At 41.4% G+C, this 25,054-nt stretch overlaps 1 protein-coding gene across 1 annotated transcript in view; it reads left to right on the forward strand.

Moving 5' to 3' along the window:
* The window catches only part of TEK (TEK receptor tyrosine kinase), a gene marked incomplete at both ends in the record, with an annotated part of 41,755 nt that extends 17,489 nt beyond the window's left edge, over positions 1 to 24,266 (forward strand). The window contains 20 exons of the mRNA XM_084278584.1: positions 3,865 to 4,017; positions 7,735 to 7,866; positions 9,019 to 9,159; positions 9,987 to 10,115; positions 11,168 to 11,322; positions 11,608 to 11,749; positions 12,149 to 12,310; positions 14,461 to 14,595; positions 15,318 to 15,611; positions 16,896 to 17,195; positions 17,681 to 17,838; positions 19,140 to 19,350; positions 20,275 to 20,385; positions 20,768 to 20,958; positions 21,326 to 21,439; positions 22,161 to 22,231; positions 22,811 to 22,851; positions 23,446 to 23,542; positions 23,982 to 24,081; positions 24,192 to 24,266. Of these exons, the coding sequence (XP_084134710.1) occupies positions 3,865 to 4,017; positions 7,735 to 7,866; positions 9,019 to 9,159; positions 9,987 to 10,115; positions 11,168 to 11,322; positions 11,608 to 11,749; positions 12,149 to 12,310; positions 14,461 to 14,595; positions 15,318 to 15,611; positions 16,896 to 17,195; positions 17,681 to 17,838; positions 19,140 to 19,350; positions 20,275 to 20,385; positions 20,768 to 20,958; positions 21,326 to 21,439; positions 22,161 to 22,231; positions 22,811 to 22,851; positions 23,446 to 23,542; positions 23,982 to 24,081; positions 24,192 to 24,266 (2,912 nt within the window). The remainder of the gene's footprint in view (positions 1 to 3,864; positions 4,018 to 7,734; positions 7,867 to 9,018; positions 9,160 to 9,986; positions 10,116 to 11,167; positions 11,323 to 11,607; positions 11,750 to 12,148; positions 12,311 to 14,460; positions 14,596 to 15,317; positions 15,612 to 16,895; positions 17,196 to 17,680; positions 17,839 to 19,139; positions 19,351 to 20,274; positions 20,386 to 20,767; positions 20,959 to 21,325; positions 21,440 to 22,160; positions 22,232 to 22,810; positions 22,852 to 23,445; positions 23,543 to 23,981; positions 24,082 to 24,191) is intronic.
* Positions 24,267 to 25,054: the final 788 nt, after the last annotated feature.

Here is a 25,054-nt window from a genome sequence, read left to right on the forward strand (position 1 = left end):
TGGCACCTAAATCACACATAAGTCACTGTTCAGATGTGTGCTGCTGCTGCTTGGCACTTGGAAATACACGGATTGCTCTCTACCTCTTGCAGAAATGTAGTAAAATATGTGTCAGTAAACACCCAGAAATTGTACCTGTGAAGAGCACACATAATGTACTGGTCCATGTTTGTCTAATGATAGTCTAGCTTACAGCAGACTACCAGGAAACAGAGCAAATAGAGCAGGATGAGGTTACGAAGTGTCAGCGCACTGTGAAAGAATCCATGCAGTGTGTCAGCCTCAGACCCCATTACTGAATACTTGGATCACTTCTCTACAGGCTGGAAGATAAAAACAGCCAAAATGTGTCTTTCAAAGAGGCAATATGCAAAGCAGAGTTTGTCAAAGTCCCGTTTCACTGTGAGGGTGACAGACCACTGGAACAGACTGCCCAGCGGTGTTGTGGAGTCTCCTTCACTGGAGACATTCAAACCCCACCTGGATGTGTTCCTGTATGACTCACTCTAGGTGATCCTGCTCTGGCAGCAGGGTAGGACTAGATGATCTTTCAAGGTCCCTTCCAACCCCTACTGTTCTGTGATTTTCGGATTCTTTGCTCTTTGGAGATTCGACAGTGCAGAGCGGAACAAGTCTTCCATCACTTGTCCTTTCAGGGTGGGTCCCCAGGGGGATGTTTTGATGTCCTGTCAGCATTTTCTCATACAAGAACCATATGTTGGAGCAGGAATGCTTTCATCATGGTGCTGCCTTAGCTGGGATTCCAACTGGAAATTTGGCAAAAAGCCTCAATTTAACCACGACTCTGGACAGTAGGTCAAATTCTCCACCTGAGATTGCAGCTGAAATAGTTCCTGAGACAGGAGTTGGCAAAGAAAACACTTGCCCTTTCATATTTCACTGTTGCAGTCTTTCACTCAGGCATTTAAAGTACCACTTCCCCCTTGCAGACCATCACAAAGGCTGTCTAGCCAATAAAACCATTCTGCTAAACAGTATTGCTTTCAAACATTGGCATATCTTGTGCCATCTTGGAAGACAAGCCAAAAAACCTGAACCATGCTAACTTTCTGAGCATAAGGCTTTCTTAATATTTTGCTGCAAAGTTTTTTTGCAGCTTGTTACTTGGAAGAGACATAAAAAATCCTTCACATCTTCAGAACTAATCCCTCTCATCCTCTGCTCTATTTCTTTGGCCCTGTTTTCTTGAAGAATTTTCATGTGCTGTCATGGACTAAACTGACCCAGATCTTTTGCTTATTTTGGTTACAATCACCAGCAAAGTTTTACATTTTGTAGGCTGACTGATATTTTAATATATTCAAAAGGATAGTATGACAGTATGTATGATCACAGACAGAAGAGGTCCTGCCTGGACAGTTGAACTTCTGAATTATTAAAGCAAACCGGGTTTTTTTGTTTCATTATCAGTGTAACTGTAAGGGGACATAGAAGGTAAGGTTGTTTGATTTGAGGGAGTGTCATCTGGTTAATGGTCATTCAGCATAAAAGACTAAGACAAGCAATGAGAAAAGTAATAAATAAACAAGCACACAAGGCCTAAGGATAGCAGATGACAGAAAACATAAAAGGACAGAACTCTCCATCTCCTGAGGGCCACTGAGGGAACAACACAAAGCCCCAGGCAGCTTCAGATAGAAGCTCTGTCAGCATATGAATTGGAGAGAAGAGATTACTGTGGATCTCAGGAGGAAAGAACAAACTTACGGCATGATCATGGAGGACTGTGAGCATGTGTGATTCAAGAATCACAGAATCATAGGGGTTGGAAAGGACCTCCAGAGATCATGGAGTCCAACCCTCCTGCCAAAGCAGGTTCCTTAGGACATACTGCACAGGTCATCATCCAGACAGGTCTTGAATACCTCCAATGCCTGTCCCAGGGCTCTGTCACCCTCACTGTGAAAAAATTCTTCCCCATATTGGTGTGGAGCTTCCTGTGCTCCAACTTGCAGCCATTGCCCCTTGTCCTGTCTCCACAGACCACTGAAAAGAGGCTGGACATTTCCCTCTGTCTCCCACACTTCAGATGTTTATAAACATTGATCAGATCCCCTCTCAGTCTTTTCTCTAGGCTGAACAGCCACTGTTCATTCAGCCTTTCCTCATAGGGGAGATGCTGTAGTCCTTTAATCATATTTGCAGCCTTCCTCTAGACTCTCTCCAGAGGTCCCTGTCTTTTTTATACTAGGGAGCCCAGAACTGGACACAATACTCCAGGTAGAGCCTGACCGGGACAGAGTAGAGGGGGAGGATCACCTCCTTTGATCTGATGGCCACGCTCCCTTTAATGCACCCCAGGATCCCATTGGCTCATGGGCAACCTGTCATCTACCAGAACCCCCAGGTCCTTCTCCACAGAGCTCTTCTCCAGCAGGTCATCCCCCAGCCTGTACTGATACAAGTGGTTATTTCTTCCCAGGTGCAAGACTTTATACTTTTTTATTAAACCTCATCTGGTTTCTTACTGCCCAGCTCTTCAGCCTGTCCAGGTCAAATACTGTGATACTTAAGGAAAGAGCCAAAGAGGAGAAAGGGAGGGCTCAAAGTGAACAGAAAGGAAACAGGAATTGGAAAATAGGGCAAGAGTAGGTAAAAGGTGCCACTTGTATGTGTGCAAGCTGCATGCCAGCACGCTGGGCTGACCAAGCTCAACACTGCAGTTGGCCTTCTCTTACTAAACTCTATTCTTTATCACTCTTCAAAACAAGTGTGCTCTCTACCTGGTATGTATGTGTATAATCTGCTAGAGACCCTCACGCAAAGCAGAAGGCACAACACGTAACTAACTGGAAACATATGCCAAAGGTCAAAGGGCATTTTATGCCTTGGGCCAGAAACCACAGAGACTAAGGTATGGCAGGGAACCCTTTGCCTGTGCATGTGTGTGTCAGCTGCAAGCCAGGCTAACCAGCAAGTAGGATAAGAGGTCTGAGAGACAGTTGTTAGAGACACTGTAGGTCCAGGCCAGCTAAGACTTATTTTTGGGTGTGTGAATGTATGAGATATGCCAGCAAGTCTGACTAGCTGGCAAGCAAGAATAGGATCAAACTGACTGGGTTGTTTATGTGTACGAGTCCCATGTACGTATGCAGTAGCTGTGAAGACACAGGTGAGTTGGTGGCTGGCTTTGTCAGTACAGTGTGTGTGAGCATGTATGTTTTGGGGATGGCTGGACCTGTCAGCAGCTGATCACAGCAGCCTTGCTCTAATAGACTGAAGCTGAAGGACTTCAGGGGTTGTCAGGTCCACTGGATGGATTCTATTTGACAGCAATGTTCACATATTTTTACTTGGTGACCCAGAGGGATGGGAGGAAACCAAATATTATCACCTTACTTAGCAAGCATGCATCACCAGCTACCTAAAATAACATTGATAAGCTCCCTGTGAAAAAAACAGAAGAGACAGAAACATGTTAAGTCTGGGAAGAAAAGATAAAGCTGTGCTGTGTTCTTCCTGCTTTGGTCTGCTATCTTTGTGCTACTCAGATTAAATAGGGCCTAGTAATTTGCTATTTGACTCCTTCCAGCCACACTAGACTCTACTTGCAAGTGATCACCCCTCACTTCAGGAAAGGCCAAGAAATTAACACTTTTAGCCACCAGACCTAGCAACATTTCTGTAAAGCAATTGCTGTAAATCTCAAAATCTAGCTTCCTTTTCACTTGTACCTCTCTAGTTATCAGAAGCCATTTTAGCTAAAGAGCTGAATTCTGGAAATTCACAAGTATTAAATAGATTCTGCTGCTTAGCTCCTTCCTCAGTAACCAATGCAAACTCATTTCTTTCTGTAGAAGGTAAATGACTTCTGTCTGTTGTATCCATGTGCTCCTTCCCCAGGTTCTTTCATCCACTCTGTGCCCAGGCATGAAGTGCCAGGGGAGCTGGAAGTCTCCTATCCTCAAGTTCAACCACAAGATGCAGGAGTTTACTCTGCCAGATACATAGGAGGAAATCTCTTTACTTCTGCTTACACAAGGCTTATTGTAAGACGTAAGTTCCATTAATGTGTGCTGATGATTAATTGTTTAAATTCATAATGAATCTGACATGAAACTTACACTGTGCCCAAATAAGGGACAAAATCTTTCTTGGCACAAGCTGCCACCAGATTACGTCAGCAGAAATTTTTTTCCTCAAAGATCTTTGGTACAGGCTGATACTGATTTAAGTAGCTGGAGAAAAAAAAACCCCAACAACCAACAAACTAACCAAAACCACAGATTTATGTTCAATTCATCTTAGCTGTTGCAAGGAAAGCTAGCTCTTTTTTCAGCAAGTATAATGACCAGAGAGCTGGAGCACCTCTGCTACGAGGACAGAGAGCTGGGCTTCGTCAGCCTGGAGAAGAGAAGCTCCAACAACACCTTATTGCAGCTTTCCAGTACCTGAAGAAGCTACAGAAAAGCTGGAGAGAGACTGTTTAACTGGGATTGAAGTGATAGGACAAGGGGTAATGGGTGTAAACTAAAAGTGGGGAGATTTGGCTTAGATACCTAGAAGAAATTCTTCCTGGTGAGGGTGATAAAGCCCTGACACAGGCTACCCAGAGCAACTGTGGCTGCCCCATCCCTGACAGTGTCCAAGGCCAGGTTGGATGGGTTTTGGGCAACCTGGGCTAGTGGATGGTGTCCCTACCCATGGGAGGGGGTTGGAACAAGATGATCTTTAGAGGTCCCTTCTGTGAATGAAGAAGGTTGCACTGAGTCACCTTCACATTATATCATGAATATAATAGGAATTTTTAAATGTCTCTATTCTCTGTGGTGGGCTATACCCAAACCCCATTTATCCTATGATTTCTTATCTTTAGCATTCATTCTTTAATTTCACAAAGTATCCCAGCCTTAGTAGGCTCTGAAAATTCTTGTTGCAGTGGATCACAGGACCAGTTCACAATGCAGGTGAATATTTTCCATTAAGCATTCCAGATGTCTTGTAGCTCATGATGCTGTATTCATTTTCATATGATATAAAGGAAATTATATTGTATTAACAGAGATAGAAATATAAAAATGATACGTAAAAAATAATTGCTGTTCAATTATCTTCCACTATGGAGAAAATATTTCTGACAGTAAAATGTATTTTACTTGCTAACACCCACAGATTGCCTCCAAGAGTCACAAATTAATCGTTAGCATGCCCCAGATTTGGATTTTGAAACTATTGCCACCTTATTAAATGAAATGGTCCGAGATCTGCTCCCTGCTCTAGAGCCAAGCTTCACAGAAGAAGAGTTATCCATACTCTCTCCTGCTGTGAAATAGGCTTTTGTCTGGTCCATCCTGCCTATTGGGACAACTCCTTGGGTGTTGTTTGGGAGGGCGGCAGGGACCACACTAACAGTAAAGGGAGGCATTGATTACATGCCGCTGCTGAAACACGTCATGTTTGAATTATCACTATAGGCACAGACTGATCATTTTTAGGAAAGCGTGACTATGTGTAAGAATTAATGCAACAAGAAGGAGGAGACAGAGTTCCAATTACCATATTGATTCATTAAATGCTTACTGATCAGGGAGGTGGTGGAGTCTCCTTCTCTGGAGATGTTCCAGATCCATTTGGACACCTCTCTGTGCAATATGAGCTGGGGAGCTGCTTTGGCAGGGGGGTTGGACCTGATGATCTCTCGAGGTCCCTTCCACCCCCTACAATTCTGTGATTCTATGATCCATGTCTGGGTTAACCACTTATAGTGAGCCTGCCTTTACAGTTTATTAGCTCCTCAGCATGAGCTTTTGTTATGGGCTGACCCTGGCTGGAGGCCAGATGCCCCTCTAAGCCGCTCTGTCACAGCCTTCTTCAGCTGGGCATGGGAGAGAGAATATAATGAAAGGTTCCTGGGTAGGCATAAGGACAGGGAGAGATCACTCACCAGTAACTACCATGGACAAAACAGCCTTGATTAGGAATAAAATTAAATGTATTTATTACCATGTAAATCAGAGTTGAGTAATGAGAAATAAAACCAAATCTGAAAAACCCTCTCCTCACTTCTCCCTCCTTCGTGGGCTCAACTTCACTCATTTCTCTCCCTTCTCCTCCCAGCAGCACAGCAGGGTGGGGAATGGAGTTTGGGGTCTGTTCATCACACTTTGTCTCTGCTGCTTCTTCCTCCTTAGGGGGAGGACTCCTCACAGTCTTCCCCTGCTCCAGTGTGGGGTCTCTCCCACAGCAGACAGTACTCCATGAACTTCTCCAATGTGAGTCCTTTTCATCAGCTGCAGTTCTTCAGAAACTTCTCCCAGTCCCACTAGCAAACTCCTCTCTATGGGCCTACAGGTCCTGGCAGGATCCTGCTCCAGCACAGGCTTCCCACAGGCTCACAGCCTCCTTTGGGCATCTACGTGCTCCAGCATGGGGTTCTCCATGGACTGCAGGTGGATATCTGCTCCATCATGGACCTCCATGGGGTGCAGGGGAATAGGCTGTCTTACCAGAGTCTTCTCCAGCAGTTGCAGGGTATCTTTTCTGGTGCCTGCAGCATCATCTCCTCCTTCTGCACTGACCATGGTGTCTGTAGAATTTCTCATTCTTCTCACATCTTTCTTACTCAGTCTCACTGCAAAAGGTGTTGCTCCATTTTTGGGTTTGGTTTTTTTTTCCTTCTTAAATATGTTATCCCAGAGGCAGTACCACCATTGCTGATTGCTCGGCCTTGTCCAGAGGTGGGTACATCATGGAACTGGTTGGCATTGGCTGTCAGATGTAGGGGTAGCTTCTCACAGCTTCTTGCAGAAGCCACTTCTCTGGCCCCTCCATTAACAAAACCTTGCCATGCAAACCCAAAGCAGCTTTACATTAGCAGAAGTCATAAAAATCAGTTTCCATGATGTTAGAAACATTGTTACACATGAAATGCTGAAAATTATTGGCTTAGCTCCCACTGATTTCAAAAGCAGCTCAGATAATTTTGGGGATAGCTTAAGTATTTGCATGATGAAGTCATGCATACCTGCTCAGAGCTTGAGTTCTGCTTCTAAGAAATCAGTATGAGAACCATGACAAACGATGTCAGGATTAGTGGTAGTAGTATTTTTTAAATTATGAAGTGGGAAATAAAATCATGGCAAGCATTAAAACAACCAGTGTTTAGTCCATTTATTCCAGCAACAGGTCACCAGTTGACTAACACTTCTTATAAAGACCCAGTGAAGACAGGAGAGATACAGAAATGTGAACCCAGTCTAATGAACTTTCAAGAGAAATATCGTTACAGAAAAAAATTATGACTGCCCAAATGCCAGGCCTGGTCCTGCTGGCTTACAATCAGTATAGCCAGCTCCACGCAAACCTTTGTGTAGGGCTGAGGTTCCTGCTACAAGAATAGAAATCTTAAAAATAACACTTTTTTCAACTTCCAAACTTACTCTTCCAATGATAAGTTTCAAAAATGGAAGATTTTTTCAGTTCTGACCTTGAAAAAGTTGCATAGTGTCACTGTGTATTATGCAGAGGTTCTGCTCCAGAAGTAGGGGCACTTCCACGATGAAAAAAGTGATTCCTTTAATTAGGTCAGTTGGCTGAGGTTTTAAGGGTCCATATAGATCTTGTTCTTATGTATTTTACTGTCTTGAGGTTTTAGGGGTCCATATAGATCTTATTCTTATGTATTTTACTGTCTGTCTTGGTTAAAAATAATTTTATTACTTGATTGGTTATTGAATAAGGCAGCAAATATATCCTTATATTTCTACAAACAAGGATGTGAAGCACAGAAATGGGGCCCCTCCTGTAGCTCCCACTGCCCTTCCTGCAGGAACAACGGCATTTGTCATGAAGATACTGGGGAATGCATCTGTCCTCCAGGCTTTATGGGAAAAACATGTGAAAAAGGTAAGAAAACAGAATTTTCACTGATAGCTTATTAATTTGTTCTCAGTGGCAGAATTTGTCAGATTACTGGGAGAAGCATCAAGTGGAGAAGCCTTGTTTTACTCTTTATAGCTATAGCACTTACATGTAGTGCTGGAGACAGGATGACAGTGTGTGACATGGACCCTGAATTAGTCAGGTTGTTCTTATACTAGTGATTTACCTTCTCCCTTTCTTTTCCTAGTAGAGATTATATTGCTGAAGGAAAGGAATGTTTCAAACTCTTCTTGATCGATATGCACTGGACAGCATGCTAGATAATCTCTTCTAGACTCCCTTTTCCACGAGAGGCTAGACCAGGTGATCGTTTGAGATCCTTTCCAACCTGAGCTGTTCCATGATTCCCCTGAAAACAGTGTGACTGAAGCTACTAGCTGTTAAATTCACAATAGAATAGGAGATCTTAAGAGAATTAGAGCATTAGCTTTAGAAAGAGCATTAGAGAATCCCTATCTACTTCTGAACAAGTTGCTAGTGTGCTCACAGGGTGATGTGCCTTTGTAGGGGCAGTGTATGCCTGTGCATATCTGTGTCTACGACAATTAGTTTGATTTCTGGAATAATTATAGCAGGCATCACATTGCTCTGATCTCCCCAGGCAGCTCTTGGGTACAATGCTAAATATGTATCCCAATGTTCTGTCTGAATTTAAGTGCTGCAAGTATTAGAGCTAAGCTATTGCAATAGTTGAAAACTGAACTACTCTAACATAGCACTGGTAGTATCAGAAAAGCAAAACCTTGAGTGTGCCACTTTCATGTGCACTGACCTCTAAGAAGAATATTTGGTTTTCATGGCATTGTCTGTCTATTTTATATTAAAAATGCTTATAAAGAGTTTTATTGCTGAATAATACTGCTCTCTTATGGGTTCTTATCGTCCTATGGGAGAAAGTTATGCTTGTTTCTGCTGCTTGACCTTAACCATTAGTCATTAGTGTAGCTGTGGCTTAATTAGTTATGGATGTTAATACATTAGGTATCTGAATAGGAAACATACTATTCTTCATTTTAATTAATGTTTGCTGTTTTCTAAAGCTGTGTCATTAGAAGCGTTAGGTTTTTTGTGAACTTAATGCTGTCGGGGTATTTTTTCCCTCTCTCATCTCAACAGCTTGTGGAGCCAATACATTTGGCAAAACATGTGAGGAGAGCTGTAAAGAAAACTATGGCTGCAGGAACTATATGTTTTGCCTACCAGATCCATACGGTTGTTCTTGTGCCACAGGATGGATGGGTCTGGAATGTGATAAAGGTAAAGTAAAAAAATATGAGGAATGGTAGAGAGTCCTTAGTGGGGTACACATAGGAAGTATAGAAGCAAACTGACAGAGGAGAATAGAAGACTGGATTTTTTACGTTCTGTACTGGAGGGGTAATTAATATAGTTAATAATTAGTATAGTTAATCTGTATAAATATGAAAACTTTTGCTTTAAACAGCACACACACATGGAGGAGTGATCCCCTGTGTGCCCAGCACTGCAATAAAGGATACCTTCTTAATAGTCACCAAGGCTGTTGGGGTTTCATTCTGGCATTTCGAGGCATCGTAGTAATATTTACCAATCCCAGAGGGCCATGTCAGATTCTCAGAAGAAAGACATAGTAAAGTCAAAAATACTCAAAGTACTCTGCAAAATTGATTGTTGTCCCACTGAGACATTACAAATCTTCTAAGGGCTACAGTCCAGTTGCATTTCTACAAGTCAAACTAAGCAATTCGGTGCCAATTGTGTTTGAGCACTGTTCACTTCAATTGGACCGCAGTGTCTCTGGGACATGGGGCACATCTTCCTTTCCCAGCATCTGCCATCTTGTTCAATGGGAGCCTAGCTGATAAAACCACAGTGGAGACTGAAGAGACTGCCACACTGGCATCTAGTCTGCAAATGACAGGCATGTATGCACTTTTTTGAAGGTAGTGTGTTCCAGGATGCTTGTGGACGATATCCGTGTGGTTTTAATCTCAACCCAACCTAAGGAACTAAAACCCAACTGGACAATTGATACTTGAGATTGAAAATTAATGGAAGACATTTTCTAATACCTTTACACTAACTGGTAACATTTGTACTTGCAGAATGCAAAGCTGGATTTTATGGGTCAGATTGCAAGCTCAAATGTAATTGCCACAACCGAGGGACATGCGACAGATTTAAGGGCTGCATCTGCTCCCTTGGATGGCATGGTCTGCAATGTGAAAAAGAAGGTAAAGCAAGGTAACACGGTAGTAAATGGCTTTTCCCAGTGTAACTGAAATAGGTCTTCATGCTAGTACAGCATTTCCACTCCAGGCTGGTATCCTTACTCTGCCAATTACATTCCCAGGGCCAAGACATTTCTGAACATCTTTTTTTTTGCAATGCAGTGTTTCTAGGTCTCTGCCCCATATGCTGCAGTTAGCAGGATGGTTTGCTGCCATTTCCTCTGATTTTGCTTTCTCTAGAGGTAGACTTGCAAACCTTACTCCATAGATTTGACACTGATCTTAACATCAGTTACTGCCAGAAGCTGCACATCCTACCTGCATGATCAGCTTTTGGATAGACTCGTAGCACTTTATTGTTACCTACATACCTCTTACTCATCGGAAAACACTCCTATACCATGTGCCTCACCATCTGAAATTGGTGACTGAGACAGCAAGGCAACCCCAGAATTTAAAACAGCTCTGTCTCTCTGAGAGACAGCTTGCAGAGCTGAACATAGCTTATTCAGAAAGAATTGGTTTTGTTTCAGGAGAAGTTTGCATTCAGTATTTTAGAAGATGCACACAGCATCTATTATTTCTGCCTGATAAATAAAGTGACAAAGCCACCTATAAAAGCTTTCAAATGCAAAAACAATCAAAGAAATAAGACAGTGATCCAACCAGCCAAACTACACCATCGTGGTCTGACTGCTCTTACAAGCCAACGAAATGGAGAGCAGATAGTTACTGTATATTTAGCATGAAATCTGTGCATGGTTTCACCATAACTACATTGTGTCTAAAGTGTCAGTGAGAAAGGGACAGGAGAGGAGGGGAATGGAGGGGGAAAGAAAGAAGAGTGGCAGGGTTCACACCATGTCACTTGACATTTGCGCTGATGTGACAGTGCTAACTTTCCTAAGAGTGACCCTTGCGTATGCCCACGTAAGTGAAGGGAGAAGCAGACGCCTATGCTGGCTGTCCTCAGTGTATGCCTCAGCCAGCTTTGGTGTTGTCTCTTTAGAGTTCTGTTTGAAGGTTGACATTAAAATACTGTATATCCTCCATAGGTTTGGCAGATCTTTCACCACAGATAGAAAACTTACTAGATCCTGTAGAACTCAATTCCGGTGTGGAGTTCAAGCCTTTTTGTATAGCTACTGGGATACCACTTCCTAAAGCTGAAGAATTTAAACTTCTGAAGCAAGATGGAACTGTCCTAAGGGTAGGCTCCTGATCAATTTCCTATAAATTCCTGTTATTTCTGATGTTTATATTGACTCTCCCTTTACCTAATGTGCACTATGCTTTTCAAGTATAATGTGAAATTTCAATATTCTGAGATGACTGATGAACTGGAGCACGTATAAAACTATGGCACTGACCTTTGCAGACCTTTTCTATGTATATAACTACACTCCAGGTGAATTCAGAAACCGTGAGAAAGTATCAAAGGAATATTCCTAAATACTCACATTTTTCAGGCCCTGTATGTCCTTTCTCATTTCAGCCTGCCCTAATTGTGACCAGTAATCGCTCTGAAGCCATGTTTACAGTTAACCGGATCCAGCCTCGTGATACAGGAACCTGGGTCTGCAGTGTGCAGACAGTAGCTGGAATGGCAGAGAAACCATTTCAAGTTACAGTCAAAGGTAAAGGTGTGAGTCTCTTCAAACATCTTTAGTGATCTGCTTTTAAGGGCAGCTGTGGGCTCTAACATGTCAGAGCTTTCTGTTCTCTGAAATGCAGGACAATGTCTGCATAAATACCTAGAGCCAGAATGTGAACAGAAACTCTCTACAAGCAACATACCAATTACATGTGTTGAAAAAATAACTGGTAGTAAGGATTAGAAGAAAAACTGAGATTTATTTATTTATTTATTTATTTATTTATAATTACCTAAGCTATCAGGTTTAGGTTGTAAATCCTTGTCTACTTTGTAAGACTTTTGAAGAAATTATTCAGTTTACCTAGATCTAGGAAGATGACAGAGTTTTGCTGACATAGAGAATTAAAAAGGCTGGTTTAATACTTGTGTTCTTGCTCAGTTCCTCCTGTGCCACAGTATGCCCCAAGGCTCACAGACAGTGGACATAATTTTCTCATAATTGATATCAATGCTGAGTTACATCTTGGAGATGGACCTGTTGTGTCAACAAAACTTCTGTACAAGCCAGCAAAACATCATCAGTCCTGGATGTCTGTGGAAGGTAAGAGGACGTACATTCATTCCCTTAAACACAAACTTCAGCTGCAAGATGAAATATAATGTGGTGTCTGCTTTTAGATTCATAGAATCACCTGGGTTGGAAGAGATCCTTAAGATCATCGAGTCCAACCGCAGCCTAACCCAGCCTAGTCCACCTATAGATCATGTCCTTAAGCACTTCATCTACACACCTTTTAAATACCTCTAGGGATGGTGACTCCACCACCTCACTGGGCAGCCTTTTCCAATGCCTGACAACCCTTTCAGTAAAGAAATTATTCCTGATATCTAACCTAAATCTTCCATGGTGCAATTTTAAGCCATTTCTTCTCATCCTATCGCTTGTCACCCAAGACACCAGCCTCAACATTTCTGCAACCCCCTTGCAGGTAGCTATAGAGAGTGGTAAGGTCTCCCCTCAGCATCCTATTCTCAAGACTAAAAACCCCAAGCTTCCTCAGCTGTTCCTCACAGGACTTGTGCTCCAAACCCTTCACCAGCTTCATCACTCTCCTCTGGATAGGTTCCAGCATCTCGACATCTTTCCTGTAGTCAGGGGCCCAAAACTGGACACAGTACTCAAGATGTGGCCTCACCAAAGCTGAGTCTAATGGAACTATCACTTCCCTACTCCTGCTGGTCACACTATTCCTAATACAGGCCAAGATGCCATGAGCCTTCTTGGCCACCTGGATACACTTCCAGCTCATGTTCAGTCAGCTGTCAACTAACACCCCCAGGTCCTTTTCCTCCAGGGACCTCTCCAGCCACTCTGCCCCAAGCCTCTAGTGCTGCCTGGGGTTATTGTGACCAAAGTGCAGGACCTGGCACTTGGCTTTGTTGAACCCCATAAAATTGGCCTCTGCCCATCAATCCAGCCTGCGCAGGTCCCTCTGCAGAGCCGTCCTGCCTTCTAGCAGATCGACACTCCCACAAAATTTGGTGTCATCTGCTAACTTACAGAGGGTCCACTTGATCCCCTCATTCAGATCATTGATGAAGATGTTAAACAGGACCAGTCCCAGCACTGACCCCTGGGGAACACCACTTGTGACCTGCCACCAGCTGAATTTAGCTCCATTCACCACAACTCTCTGGCCCAGCTGTCCAGCCCGTTGTTAACCCAGTGAGGAGTATACCCATCTAATCCATGAGCAGCTAGCTTCTCCAGGAGAATGCTGTTGGAGACAGTATTGAAGGCTTCACTGAAGTAGAGGTAGACAACATCCACAGCCTTCCCCTCATCCACTGAGCAGGTCACCTTGTCATAGAAGGAGATAGTACTGACTGGGCCTCATCACCTGGTTGTCCTGCAAGTGTTGCGTGATGGTGCTCAAGATGATTTGTTCCATCACCTTCCCCAGCACTGAGGTTAGGCTGGTAGGCCTGTAGTTCCCCAGGTCCTCCCTCTGGCCCCTCTTGACTCAAAAGTCTTTGAAAAGAATACAAGCTAAATTTTGGATGTGTGATTCCCTGTCTATCACTGTGTAATGGTAAGGTGGCACACCAACAGTAGTCAAAACTGTATGTTCAGCTTTCAGTAACCAAAGGGTTCCCTCCTCCTTCCAACAGTACTCACTGTTGGACGCAGCTGTTGAAAAATCCTCTGTAAATAGCAGGTTTTCAAAAGTAGTGAGCAGCAGGGAGAGGTTCTGGAACATCTACCATCTTCCTTCATGTCTATTGTGCCCTCTGGTGAGACAGATATCTTACCTAAATATTTAACAGGAATGGTCTGGGCAAAATGAAGCTTGGTTGTGACTTAGGTGACCTCTTACAGCTCTGTTTCAAGATTTTATGCAAGGCTAAAATATTATAGAAAATATTAAATGAAGTTTATCAAGTGACAAACTGTTGTTTCTAATTGGAAATAATCTCAGATCTATGAGACCATGCACACTACCTAAGCAACCAGTCTTGCTCCATCCTGGAATAAGGGCAGATGGAAACATCCTTTTGGCTGGGTTGGAGGTCAGCTTAAAAATAAGTTCTTTATACTTATAAACAGTTAATCCTAGTGCAACGGGAACAAGAGAAGAGACTGAATATCTTATCTTCCATGGCTAGTGGTTCAGAAATACTTTCCAAATCTTTTCTCCCTTTACATTTTTCAGCATGGACTATGGCTTTACTTTCTTCTTTTGTTGTCAGTAAAAGGTACAACCAAAAGACTGGATGATCTGGAACCAAAAACAGAATATCAGTTCTGTGTTCAGCTGAGTCGGCAAGGGGAAGGTGGGGAAGGCCATCCTGGACCACAAGCCAGCTTCACAACGGCTGCGCTTGGTAAGTCACCTTCTTGCCTTTTCAGCTATTTTTCTCTGTGGTCTGCTCCCTGAGGTCTGCCAGAGCACTTCAGTTTGAGCAAAGGAGGGTGAACATAAAAACTACATAGAGTCTTTCAAAACAATCTCAAAGGAGAAAAAAAAAGAAAGAAAGAATTAAATAAACAAATCAGAGGTGAAGAAAACCAGAGATACTGCTATTATTCTTCCTGATTGAGAGATGGGGATCTGAGAAAGGAAAATTTACATATTTTATCCGACTATGCAGCAGAGTTCAAGATAGAAAGCACTTCTTTTCCATGCCAGTCCTTCCTCTTGGTATTACAGGAGTTTACTTTAAAAATGAAGATGCAGGAACAAGAAAAAAAGCCTTTAGTTCTTTCAGGATACAGCCCAAACTGAATACAGACATAAAATACATGAGGATTGCATGACAAACTATCTAACAACAGAGTAAAAGAGTAATTCTCACATCTAAAAAGTGTGTTTTCAAGACCAGATCAGCAAATAATATTTTTGCTGACATAATAGCTGTTGATAGGATACTTTGGGATTATCAACTGCCCTTCCATGTAATTTCTGTTGAGTTGGGTGAAGTGTTGAGGAGAATTACCTTTTGTCACTCCAAGTTAGGTCAAGCAGTTGAGAAAAACTGGTACTCCTCTTTTAGTTTGTATTCCAGACATGAAATGTTGATCCCTGTCTCATTGTGGCTTTTCCAAGGTCTTCCTCCACCAGAAGGTCTTACTCTCTTTCCAAAAAGTATGACATCACTGAATTTGTCCTGGCATCCTTTAACACTGAGGACAGAGGATGACATCCGTGTTGAAGTGGAAAGGAAGAGCGTGAATGACAATGGTGACGAAAGCAGTGTTATTACTCAAGTTCCAGGAAATATGTCCACCCTGATCATTAAAGATCTTGAGCCTAGACAGCAATACATGTGCAGGGTACGGGTTAACACCAGGTCACAAGGAGAATGGAGCAACTATCTGTATGCATGGACTTTCAGTGACAGTAAGTAGCTGATTCATATTCTTCCATTTAATACTTCTTTCCCCCAGTAATCAGACAGTCACTTAATGACTATGTTAAGTGTAATCTTTTGTTCTAGTAACACTCAGTTCCTGATGAACACTTGTGGGGTTTTTTTCCTATTATTTTGAAGATAGTTCAGTATCCAAAGAAATCCTTATACTGGAAATAATAAGGAACTAATAAGTTTAAAAATTAAAAACATGGAAAAAAGCAAATTAAAAGCCTGGGAATACACATCTCCATTTCCATGCAAATCACGCTTCTGACACACATTACATTTCTTCCTTCCTCATATTGATGAACCCACAGAGTTCCCCACTCCAAGCTCTTTTTTTGCTCAAAAATACCCCAAACAACTCAGACCATACCACTGAGCTGTGTCAATAGAGAAATGCCCAATGTTTAGAGAAGGAAGAGAAGATACAATGCAAGGTAAAACCCCTGTGAGCAAGGAGGATTTAAGTGTGCTATGGTGGACCAATGACCACCCTTGAACTCCCTGAATGTGAGTAGTATTCCTTCATAATGCCACAACAAATACCTTAGCTGAATGAAGTGCCACCCAAACAAATGTCCATCTGAATGTCTGACAGGAGCGCCTGCCCATACCATCCACTGGAAAAGTGAGCTTTCTCCCTCTTACAGGTCATGTGGGGAAGCCCCTCATTGAGATCTTAGATGTGTTAACAGAAGTACCGATGGCTGTCAGGGGACGCTCCAGTTGCCTGAGCTCTGATGACAAACTGTGCTAAAGAAAAACGTAAGGGTACTGTTTTCCAGGGGAAAGTACTTAGCTTAGTCGCCATGGGTGTGCCCTCAAGTCCAGCACTCACCCCAGCTGCTGCTATTCTGATGAAATTAGTGGAAATGTAGCCTGTGTCCTGAAAGGGAATTTCTCTCTGCAGCAGTGAAAGCATGGACCCTGGAATCACATGGCGGTGATAATTCAATATAGAAGGAAATGAACCCTTTCTGCGCTAATTTGAAAGCAGTCACGTTGTCCTTGCATACAGATCAGAGCTCTCTATCTTCATCCAAGGACATGAGCATACTGAATGCCACTCCTAACCTCTTGTGGAAGTATGGAGTACTGCAGCACCACCTTCGCAGAGCTATTGCATTCGGTTACCACATCTCATCAACAAAATTCTCCTTCAGTTTAGCACAGCAAAAGCACTGAGAAAAGTGTTTAGCTCACTGCAGGAAGGAGAAAGTGGTGGATGCACACTGCAACGCTTTGTGTGTGTTTGTGTTTGTTCTCAGGAATCCCTCCTGCACCGTACAACATCCGGTTTTCTAACACCACCGACACATCTTCAGTCATCTCTTGGACAACTGCTGAGGGTCATTCCATCTCTTCCATCATCATCAGCTACAAAATTTATGGCAAGGCTGAGTACAACCACATTGATATTATCATAAAGAACACCAGCATTACTCAATACCATCTCAAGGGCCTTGAGCCAAACACAGTATACCAGGTTCAGATCAATGCTCAGAATAACATCGGCTTGAGCAACCCCAACACATCATTTGAACTGAAGACTCTTCCAGAAACTAAAGGTTGGTTGTTCCTGAATTCTGGATTCGCGCACACCGGGGCTGGTGGTATAAACTAGTTAGCTAAGGCAAACTCATGATACTATTTTTTTTTTTTAATATTAGTTTTCTTTTGCCCTTGGTTTTGACACACAATGCAGAATCATCAGAATTTGATTCTCAGTTCCCTGCAAGGCATCGGTGAAGTGATAACATGCTGCATTTGTGTGTATCCACCAGGAAGTACCCAACCACCCATTAATTAAAGGGACTGTGTATGATAAGACTGTTTGTGAGCTCGGGTCTTCCCTGCCTGAATTCAGTAGGACCTTCTGAATACATCTGAAAATCAGAGCATCCATTGTCTGACATTTTTGGAAAACAAAGGGATGTATCTCTACTTCTTGTATGGTTTATGAGCTATACACTGTGTTTAGCTATACATTGTTCAGGGCTTTTTCAGAATTAGCTGGAAATAAAGATGAACTCCTCATGTGCTCCCTCAACAGCTCCATATGAATCGAAAGGAGGCAAAATGCTGCTTATTGCTATCCTGGGCTCTGCAGGGATGACCTGTGTAACAATTCTCCTGGCCTTTCTCATCATGCTGCAGTTAAAGCGAGCCAACTTCCAGCGCCGAATGGCTCAGGCTTTCCAAAATGTGGTGGTAGGTTTCCAGCTCTCCTGTGCCAGTGTGGCTACTCATTTTAGTCCCATTTTCCTGTTTTGTTTTTTTTTTTCCTAAATTCTTTTCCTTGGCCTTCCCAAATACTGTCTTCATGTGTGCAATTAGTACTGTTGCAGTAAAGCTTCTCTGCTAGCGATCCCAGACCCAAAGTAAACATAGTTATAGGCTATGAATGAAACAACCTGACTTCAAAAAAAAGATGCCTGCCTTTGATCTTTCTCCCTTTTCTCCCTTGTCACACCTCTGCAGGCAAGGACTGAGCCAGGCAGCATGGCGGAGGCCTGCTCTCCCTCTGTGAAGTTGTGCCTGAGTTTGAAAACCACAATACTTTTTAACTTAGCTTTTGACCATTAGTGGCGGGTCCATCATGGCTTTTTAATGTGGGGACAGCACACCAGGGCCTGGTCAATGGCTACATCATAGTTCTGCCTTTGACAAAGCTGCTGAAGGTTGTGACATCACTTATGCCTCTGTGTGTGTGTGTGTATGTACAGATATATGTGCACATACATGTACACACACATACATGTTTGTATCCTGCTGTAGTCTCTTATCACTATGCTTTCCAGTGCTGTTTCCTTACTTCAGAGGGGAGCCTCTTAAACAGAATGAAGCTGCGCCAAAGCACTCCCCCAAGTAGCACTGCATAGATACAGTTTCATACACAGGGTTCTGGGGTCTCATCCAAATAAGTGATCAATCCCTAGGCAACAAAGAATAGTGTCTACTCCTTGTCCTGAAACTTTTCCTGCAGAAATACTTTGTGGGAATGTGTAACTGAAGTAGAGATGTCTCTTCAAGTAAGGAGGAAGATCATTTCCTCTCCCTTTCATTTCCATGCATCTTCTTTCCTCAGCCTTTCTGCCGAGCCCGATCAGCACAGGAATTAGTGAAACCAAATACAGGAGGAAGCTCAAACCTGAGGCATAAAATTAGTTTCGAGATCACTTTTACCAAATTATTTTTGACTATGTCCTTCATCTTCAAGGTGATTATAACACTGTTCAGGAGGTCTAGATCTACAAAGGTACTTAATCAGAAGTCAGGATCCCAATTAATTTTGTGGATTTGGGATGAAGTGCTTGATGCATGCAGTTAGTGTACAAAGTATGTGTAATTGTCTACCATGCTCACTCTTGCACAAGCAGGAGGTGGATCAGACTCTGCACGTGTCTGTGTGTACACACAAGTCAGCAAGTATATATTTGGGAAGCATAATCAGAGCATTGCTCATTAAATAGAAATGACAGTTTAATGTCATTTGTTTATCTCTGTTGCAGAGGGAAGAGCCGGCTGTGCAGTTTAACTCAGGTACTCTCACCCTGAGCAGGAAAGCAAAGAACAGCCCAGATCCCACTATTTATCCAGTGCTTGAGTGGAATGACATAAAATTTCAGGATGTGATTGGGGAAGGTAACTTTGGACAAGTCCTGAAAGCGCGCATTAAGAAGGATGGCTTACGCATGGACGCTGCAATTAAAAGGATGAAAGGTACTAAATATTGGAGACTTTGAGATTAAAGACTTTTTCTTGGTTGGTTGTTCCAAGTGTTTCTGTGCTTTCAGAAACGCTTAGTAGCCCACTCCTAAAGCTAAAATAAATATTCCAGTTGCTCATGAAATTCTATCAGCTGTCACTAGGCCAAGATTTGTGCCCTGGCAAAGACTGCACGGCCAGGTTGGTTTATATTTCTCTCTGTTATGTATCATTAAATATTATGCTTTTTTCAGTTCACAAGTCAGTAGGAACTTAATGTCTGAGTTCATCTGCAAGGTGGGAGCCATTAAAAGATACCTTTAATAGAGAGAGAAGCACAGAGCTGGCCTTGGGGCACAGCACCTTGCTTTACCTTAGCCATTCGAAGACAACTGCTATCTATGCATCTGTATATGTACACACTGTGAGGCTCGTTCAGATTTTTTTGTGCTGCTGGGGCAGGACTTCCACGTTCCTGGGTGAACTACAACACAGAATACTGCAGCGATGTACACGTTTTCTTGCAAATCGCAAGATCATTATCTAGGCAAACTGGGACACAGGTCATCCAGTATCATCATCTTTTTAAAAGGAGCCAAGGTCTACATGCAGGCAGAAATAATCAACAGCACATGCATGGGAAGATTTTTAGGCACCTAGTTTTTGTATGATCTGCCATGATGTTTTACATCCTCAAATAATATGAGAAGTGATGTGGCATATTAAGATGCTTTCTTTCTCTGCTGCTACAGACATGAGATTCTGTCTCTTTTTCCTTTGATTGAAAAGTCCTACTTTACTTTTTTCAGGAAACAATAACATATCTTGGAGGGTTTTTTCTTTCTCTTGGGCCCGCAGCAGTAGTGCCCCAGGCAGTCCAGGGTCCTCATACTCATAATCAACAATATGGTCATAAATGCATGCTTGTTTGATTTTCAGATTATGCCTCAAAAGATGATCATAGAGACTTTGCTGGAGAACTTGAAGTTCTTTGTAAACTTGGACATCATCCCAACATCATAAATCTTTTGGGAGCATGTGAACATCGGGGTAAGATAATGCTTGGATGACTTAAAAATAATCCCCCAACTTTAAAAATCCTTACCAAAAAATAGGATTTTTTAAAAAAAGAAATCAAAACCACAAAACACAAAACCACAGTACAGCCTACAAAGTTTATAGAAACACTAATGTACAATCAGGTCTTCAACATTTGCTAAAAAACCAAATATATTTGGGTTTAGGTCTATAAGCCCACATTAATCCTGCAGAATGTTTATCAACACCTCTAAATTATCTGTAGCTAAGAATTATGCCTGATATTTCCCCTTTATTTTATTTTTATTTCTTTTCCACTCAAAGCAGCGTAAGTGTCCAAATACTATTCCTGTATTTGATTTCATTGCATGCTTGCTCTCTGTTGTTTCATTAGGATATCTTTATCTTGCTATTGAATATGCCCCCCATGGAAATTTACTGGACTTCCTTCGGAAAAGCAGAGTGTTAGAGACAGACCCAGCATTTGCCATTGCCAACAGCACTGCATCCACACTTTCCTCTCAGCAGCTTCTGCACTTTGCAGCAGACGTTGCTAGAGGGATGGACTACTTGAGCCAGAAACAGGTCAGTCTTCAACTCCACTCACTGAAAGTGCAGAAAGTCACTTTTCAGGGGCTAAACCTTTTAATGAAATTAAAACAAGGCTTTAGTTTTAGCTTCTACAGTTTTATTTTGTTGTGTCCACCTAGCCTTATCAAATGTTATGATCATGGGAAATCAAGGAAGAGGCATTAAAGCTTCCAAACAGCATGGTAACAAGCTGCTTTGATCTGCAGGTGAAATTCAAAATGTTTTTGTTAGTGACATACCAAGCCATTGGTTTGGGGTTGTGTTCTTATTCTGAATATTTGCAGTTTTCAATATATCACTAAAGTAATAGCAATAAGTTCATAGGTATTGTGGTGATTTATTTTTTTGTATTTTATTTCAGTTTATTCATCGAGATTTGGCAGCAAGAAACATCTTGGTTGGAGAAAATTACGTTGCAAAAATAGCTGACTTTGGCTTGTCAAGAGGTCAAGAAGTTTATGTGAAGAAGACCATGGTAAGGACCAAAACAAACTTACAGTCTCTCTCAATTATTTTTTTTTCTTATTTCTTACTTTGCACTTACATTTGAACAAAAATGCCAACTCATGGGTATTACAGAAGTAAACAGTTAAATGTTATACATTAACAAGTTTAAATATTCATATTCTGTTTATTAATATACATACATGACTTGTCAATAACTTCTATACCATATTGATAATGTAATACACAATGTAATTGAAAATTATTTATATAACAATGCATGGCAGTACAATAGGCAGTTTTACAGCCATGAAGATATATTTTCATACCAGAATTTGTCCAACTGAGGCAAGTACATCTAGTTCTCTTGAATGAGACCAAAACTAGTTAGATGGTAAATGGTGGCCTGTGATCTGAAAGATCTGAAAGAAACATGAATAAAAAGCACCATGTAACTATAGAGCAGGAATAATATCAGGGAACAGGCTTGGTTAAAGCATTGTAAGACGTCACTCAGGAACTATTTCCATTTCCTCTTGATGCTGGTTGGATAAATTTTCTATTAGCTTTAGTGTCAACTGTCCCTTTGAGAAGTAAATTTGCAATCCAAAGAAATAAGCTTATTTGCTGATTTAGGCTTACTTGCATAAGGCCAGTTTCATTAAGGTAATATGCAGAGGAGATGTTGATGTATAAATCACAGTATTGCTCTCCAACTGCCAGCAGATAAACTTTCATGACATAATTTCCAGGGACGTCTTCCAGTGCGATGGATGGCAATTGAATCTTTGAATTACAGTGTTTACACCACAAACAGTGATGTGTAAGTATATTTTCAAGTGGACTTTTTTGAGTGAAGAAGTATCTTTACTATCAAGGGAAGTTTGACAGACAAGATGGGACACCCACACTTGACTCAAAAATAAGCTGTGTAACCATGTCACAAGTGAGCAGCAGAAGCAAAAATGAAACCTACAGCGATATAGTTACTTTATGTCATCATCAGTGTATGAACAAGTCCTCTGTTCACAAGGGGATTTGGGCACTTGTTTAATGATATTCCTCATCTGAAAACAGAAGCCTGAAGAATCCTTGGGAGGCCCAGAGAATCTCAGTGTTTCAGTCAGGAAATGGGAAGTGGTATTTGCAAAGCGATTCTGCAATAGCACCATTTGCTGAGAGCTCAAGGTCTCTGGTAGATGGACCCACAGAGAATTAATCTTGCTAAAGATCTCACTCCTGCTTTCTGATTCTACAAACCGTATCACCATACAAAAATTATTAGGAAAAAAATATTAAAGAATAAATCACACTTTAGTGTCTTCTCTGAATACTAGGAAAACTATCTACCATTTTTAAATACAAAATATTGTTGCATTCTTGTAATATCCTTCTGTTGCAGATGGTCATATGGTGTCCTATTATGGGAAATTGTTAGTTTAGGTGAGTATCTCAATATCGCACTGCATAAATAAACCAACCTAAGCCAAGCTACCTCTGTTCAGTCTGTTAAGAATCTACTCCTTTGTAATGTAGCTCGGGGTTTTTTTCTCTTTCATTTTACTGAATTTTATTTAGCTTCAGTATGTTTGGAAACACAATTGTCACATTTTCAATTCAGGTACCATTCTAAACAAGAAAACGTAACACACGTGTTTTCGTTGCATTGTAAAACCTAGACCATACCTAAATATAAACTCCAGTCTAGGCGTGGTATCATGCTAATGAAGGAATGAATTGCCTATTACCATCAATGATATTGCAAAATGAGTTCAAAGACAATCAGATATAGTCCCTCAGCATTGTAGAGAAATTTAGACCAGTCCCACAGATGGTAAAAATTCATACTCACTTTTATTTTTCTCTTCAACACTGTGCATTAAGCAGCATGGAAAAATTAAAAACAAACCCAAAACATTTCCTTACTTTGGATAATTTACCTGTTACTCAGTCACTCGTTCTTTTTTCATTCCTGCTGTGAAATTAAACTTTCTTTTATTCAACTCCCCCCTTATGTTAAATTAAACTCTGCTTTAGGTGGAACACCTTATTGTGGAATGACATGTGCAGAACTCTATGAAAAACTGCCTCAAGGGTACAGATTGGAAAAGCCTCTCAACTGTGATGATGAAGTGTAAGTAAATGCATTGGCAATTAAAAAAAGAAACATATAATATCTACAAGAAGCTAATAACACAGAAACGTTTTTTCAGGCAAACACAAAACCTACATTAAAAAATAAAGAGGGTACACAAGTGGAAATAATTAAGTCCTTTTGTACCCAGCATGCATGGTTACCTGCCATGCACCCTTTGCCAGGCTCCCTGCCCCTACCAGACACCCTGCTTTCACACAGTGTGGCTGGGCTTTGCTTCAGAGGCAGTTTTTGTTATTATCCCAGGGGAAAAGAAAATTATTTTCATACAGCAGCCGCCCGTGGAAAATGTAATTCCAGCTATGTATAAATCCACTTCCCTTTGAAAAGTGGAACATGCCCAATCTTTAAATAAACACGAATTCGTATCTTTAACTCCTGTATTTAAGCTGACAATGTAGACGTTTTACTTTTAAAGGTATGACCTAATGAGACAGTGCTGGAGAGAGAAACCTTATGAAAGACCATCCTTTGCTCAGATACTGGTGTCGCTGAACAGGATGCTAGAAGAAAGGAAGGTAAGAGTGAATCCCTAGAAAAGAATATAAACCATGAGTATTTTCGGTGTAGTTTAGGATCCTTGAGATAATGCAGCTTCCATCACTCTTTCTGCTTGTTTCCTTCCCAGACCTATGTGAATACTACCCTGTATGAGAAATTTACTTATGCAGGCATCGATTGTTCCGCTGAAGAAGCCGCTTAAGGCAGAACTCTTCATCCATCGATGATCTAATTGAAGAGAATCAAAATGTAATCTGATGGAGCCCAAAATGTGATGTGCTGTGTAGAACCGTGTATTGCTCTAACTGCATATAATACAGTAATACAGTTTTACTGCAGATACTTGTGTGTATATCACAGAGTAACCTCCACCAGCTGTAGAAGTGCATGTACCGTTTGGAGTAGGAATGGACAGAAGTAATGGAATCTGCTGTTTCATATGCAGGGTTTTCTTTTTTCCTACTCACAGTGTATACATGCAATTATTGTAATCCATTAGGTGTTGCCATCTTAGATACTTTTTATACTTTCTGGGAGCTACAGGTATCAAAGTCAGTCCCTCACAGCAGTATTTTAGACATTTCATTGTGTTTCGAACAAAAATGCTAAGCTCAGTCTGACAGTAGGAGTTAGAAGCAGATGTTAATCCAGTACTCACACCAAGGGTAGTTCATTACTAAGTAAGACTCCTATTTAAATGGAAAAGTGAGCTAGTAACAACAGTCTGTTCAAAAATTCTATTGACACTGGTAAGGCATGCTATTGCTCTTTCATTGGCCAGTTTAAAAGTCAGTATCTGCCTATAAGCAAAATACGCATCTATTTTGAAGTGTTTATTGCTATTGGAGGCAGCCATACAGCAATTTTGATGAAGCATAGAACTGAGGAACTTACTACATATTGTAAAGCACATTTTTACAATTAGCCTGGATATACATGAGGCTTATTAAATTTGCATTTAATTTAATAATTTCACTGCATAATTATAAA

This window comes from Gallinula chloropus (assembly GCF_964237585.1).
Source record: "Gallinula chloropus genome assembly, chromosome: Z".
Classification (NCBI taxonomy): Eukaryota; Metazoa; Chordata; class Aves; order Gruiformes; family Rallidae; genus Gallinula; species Gallinula chloropus.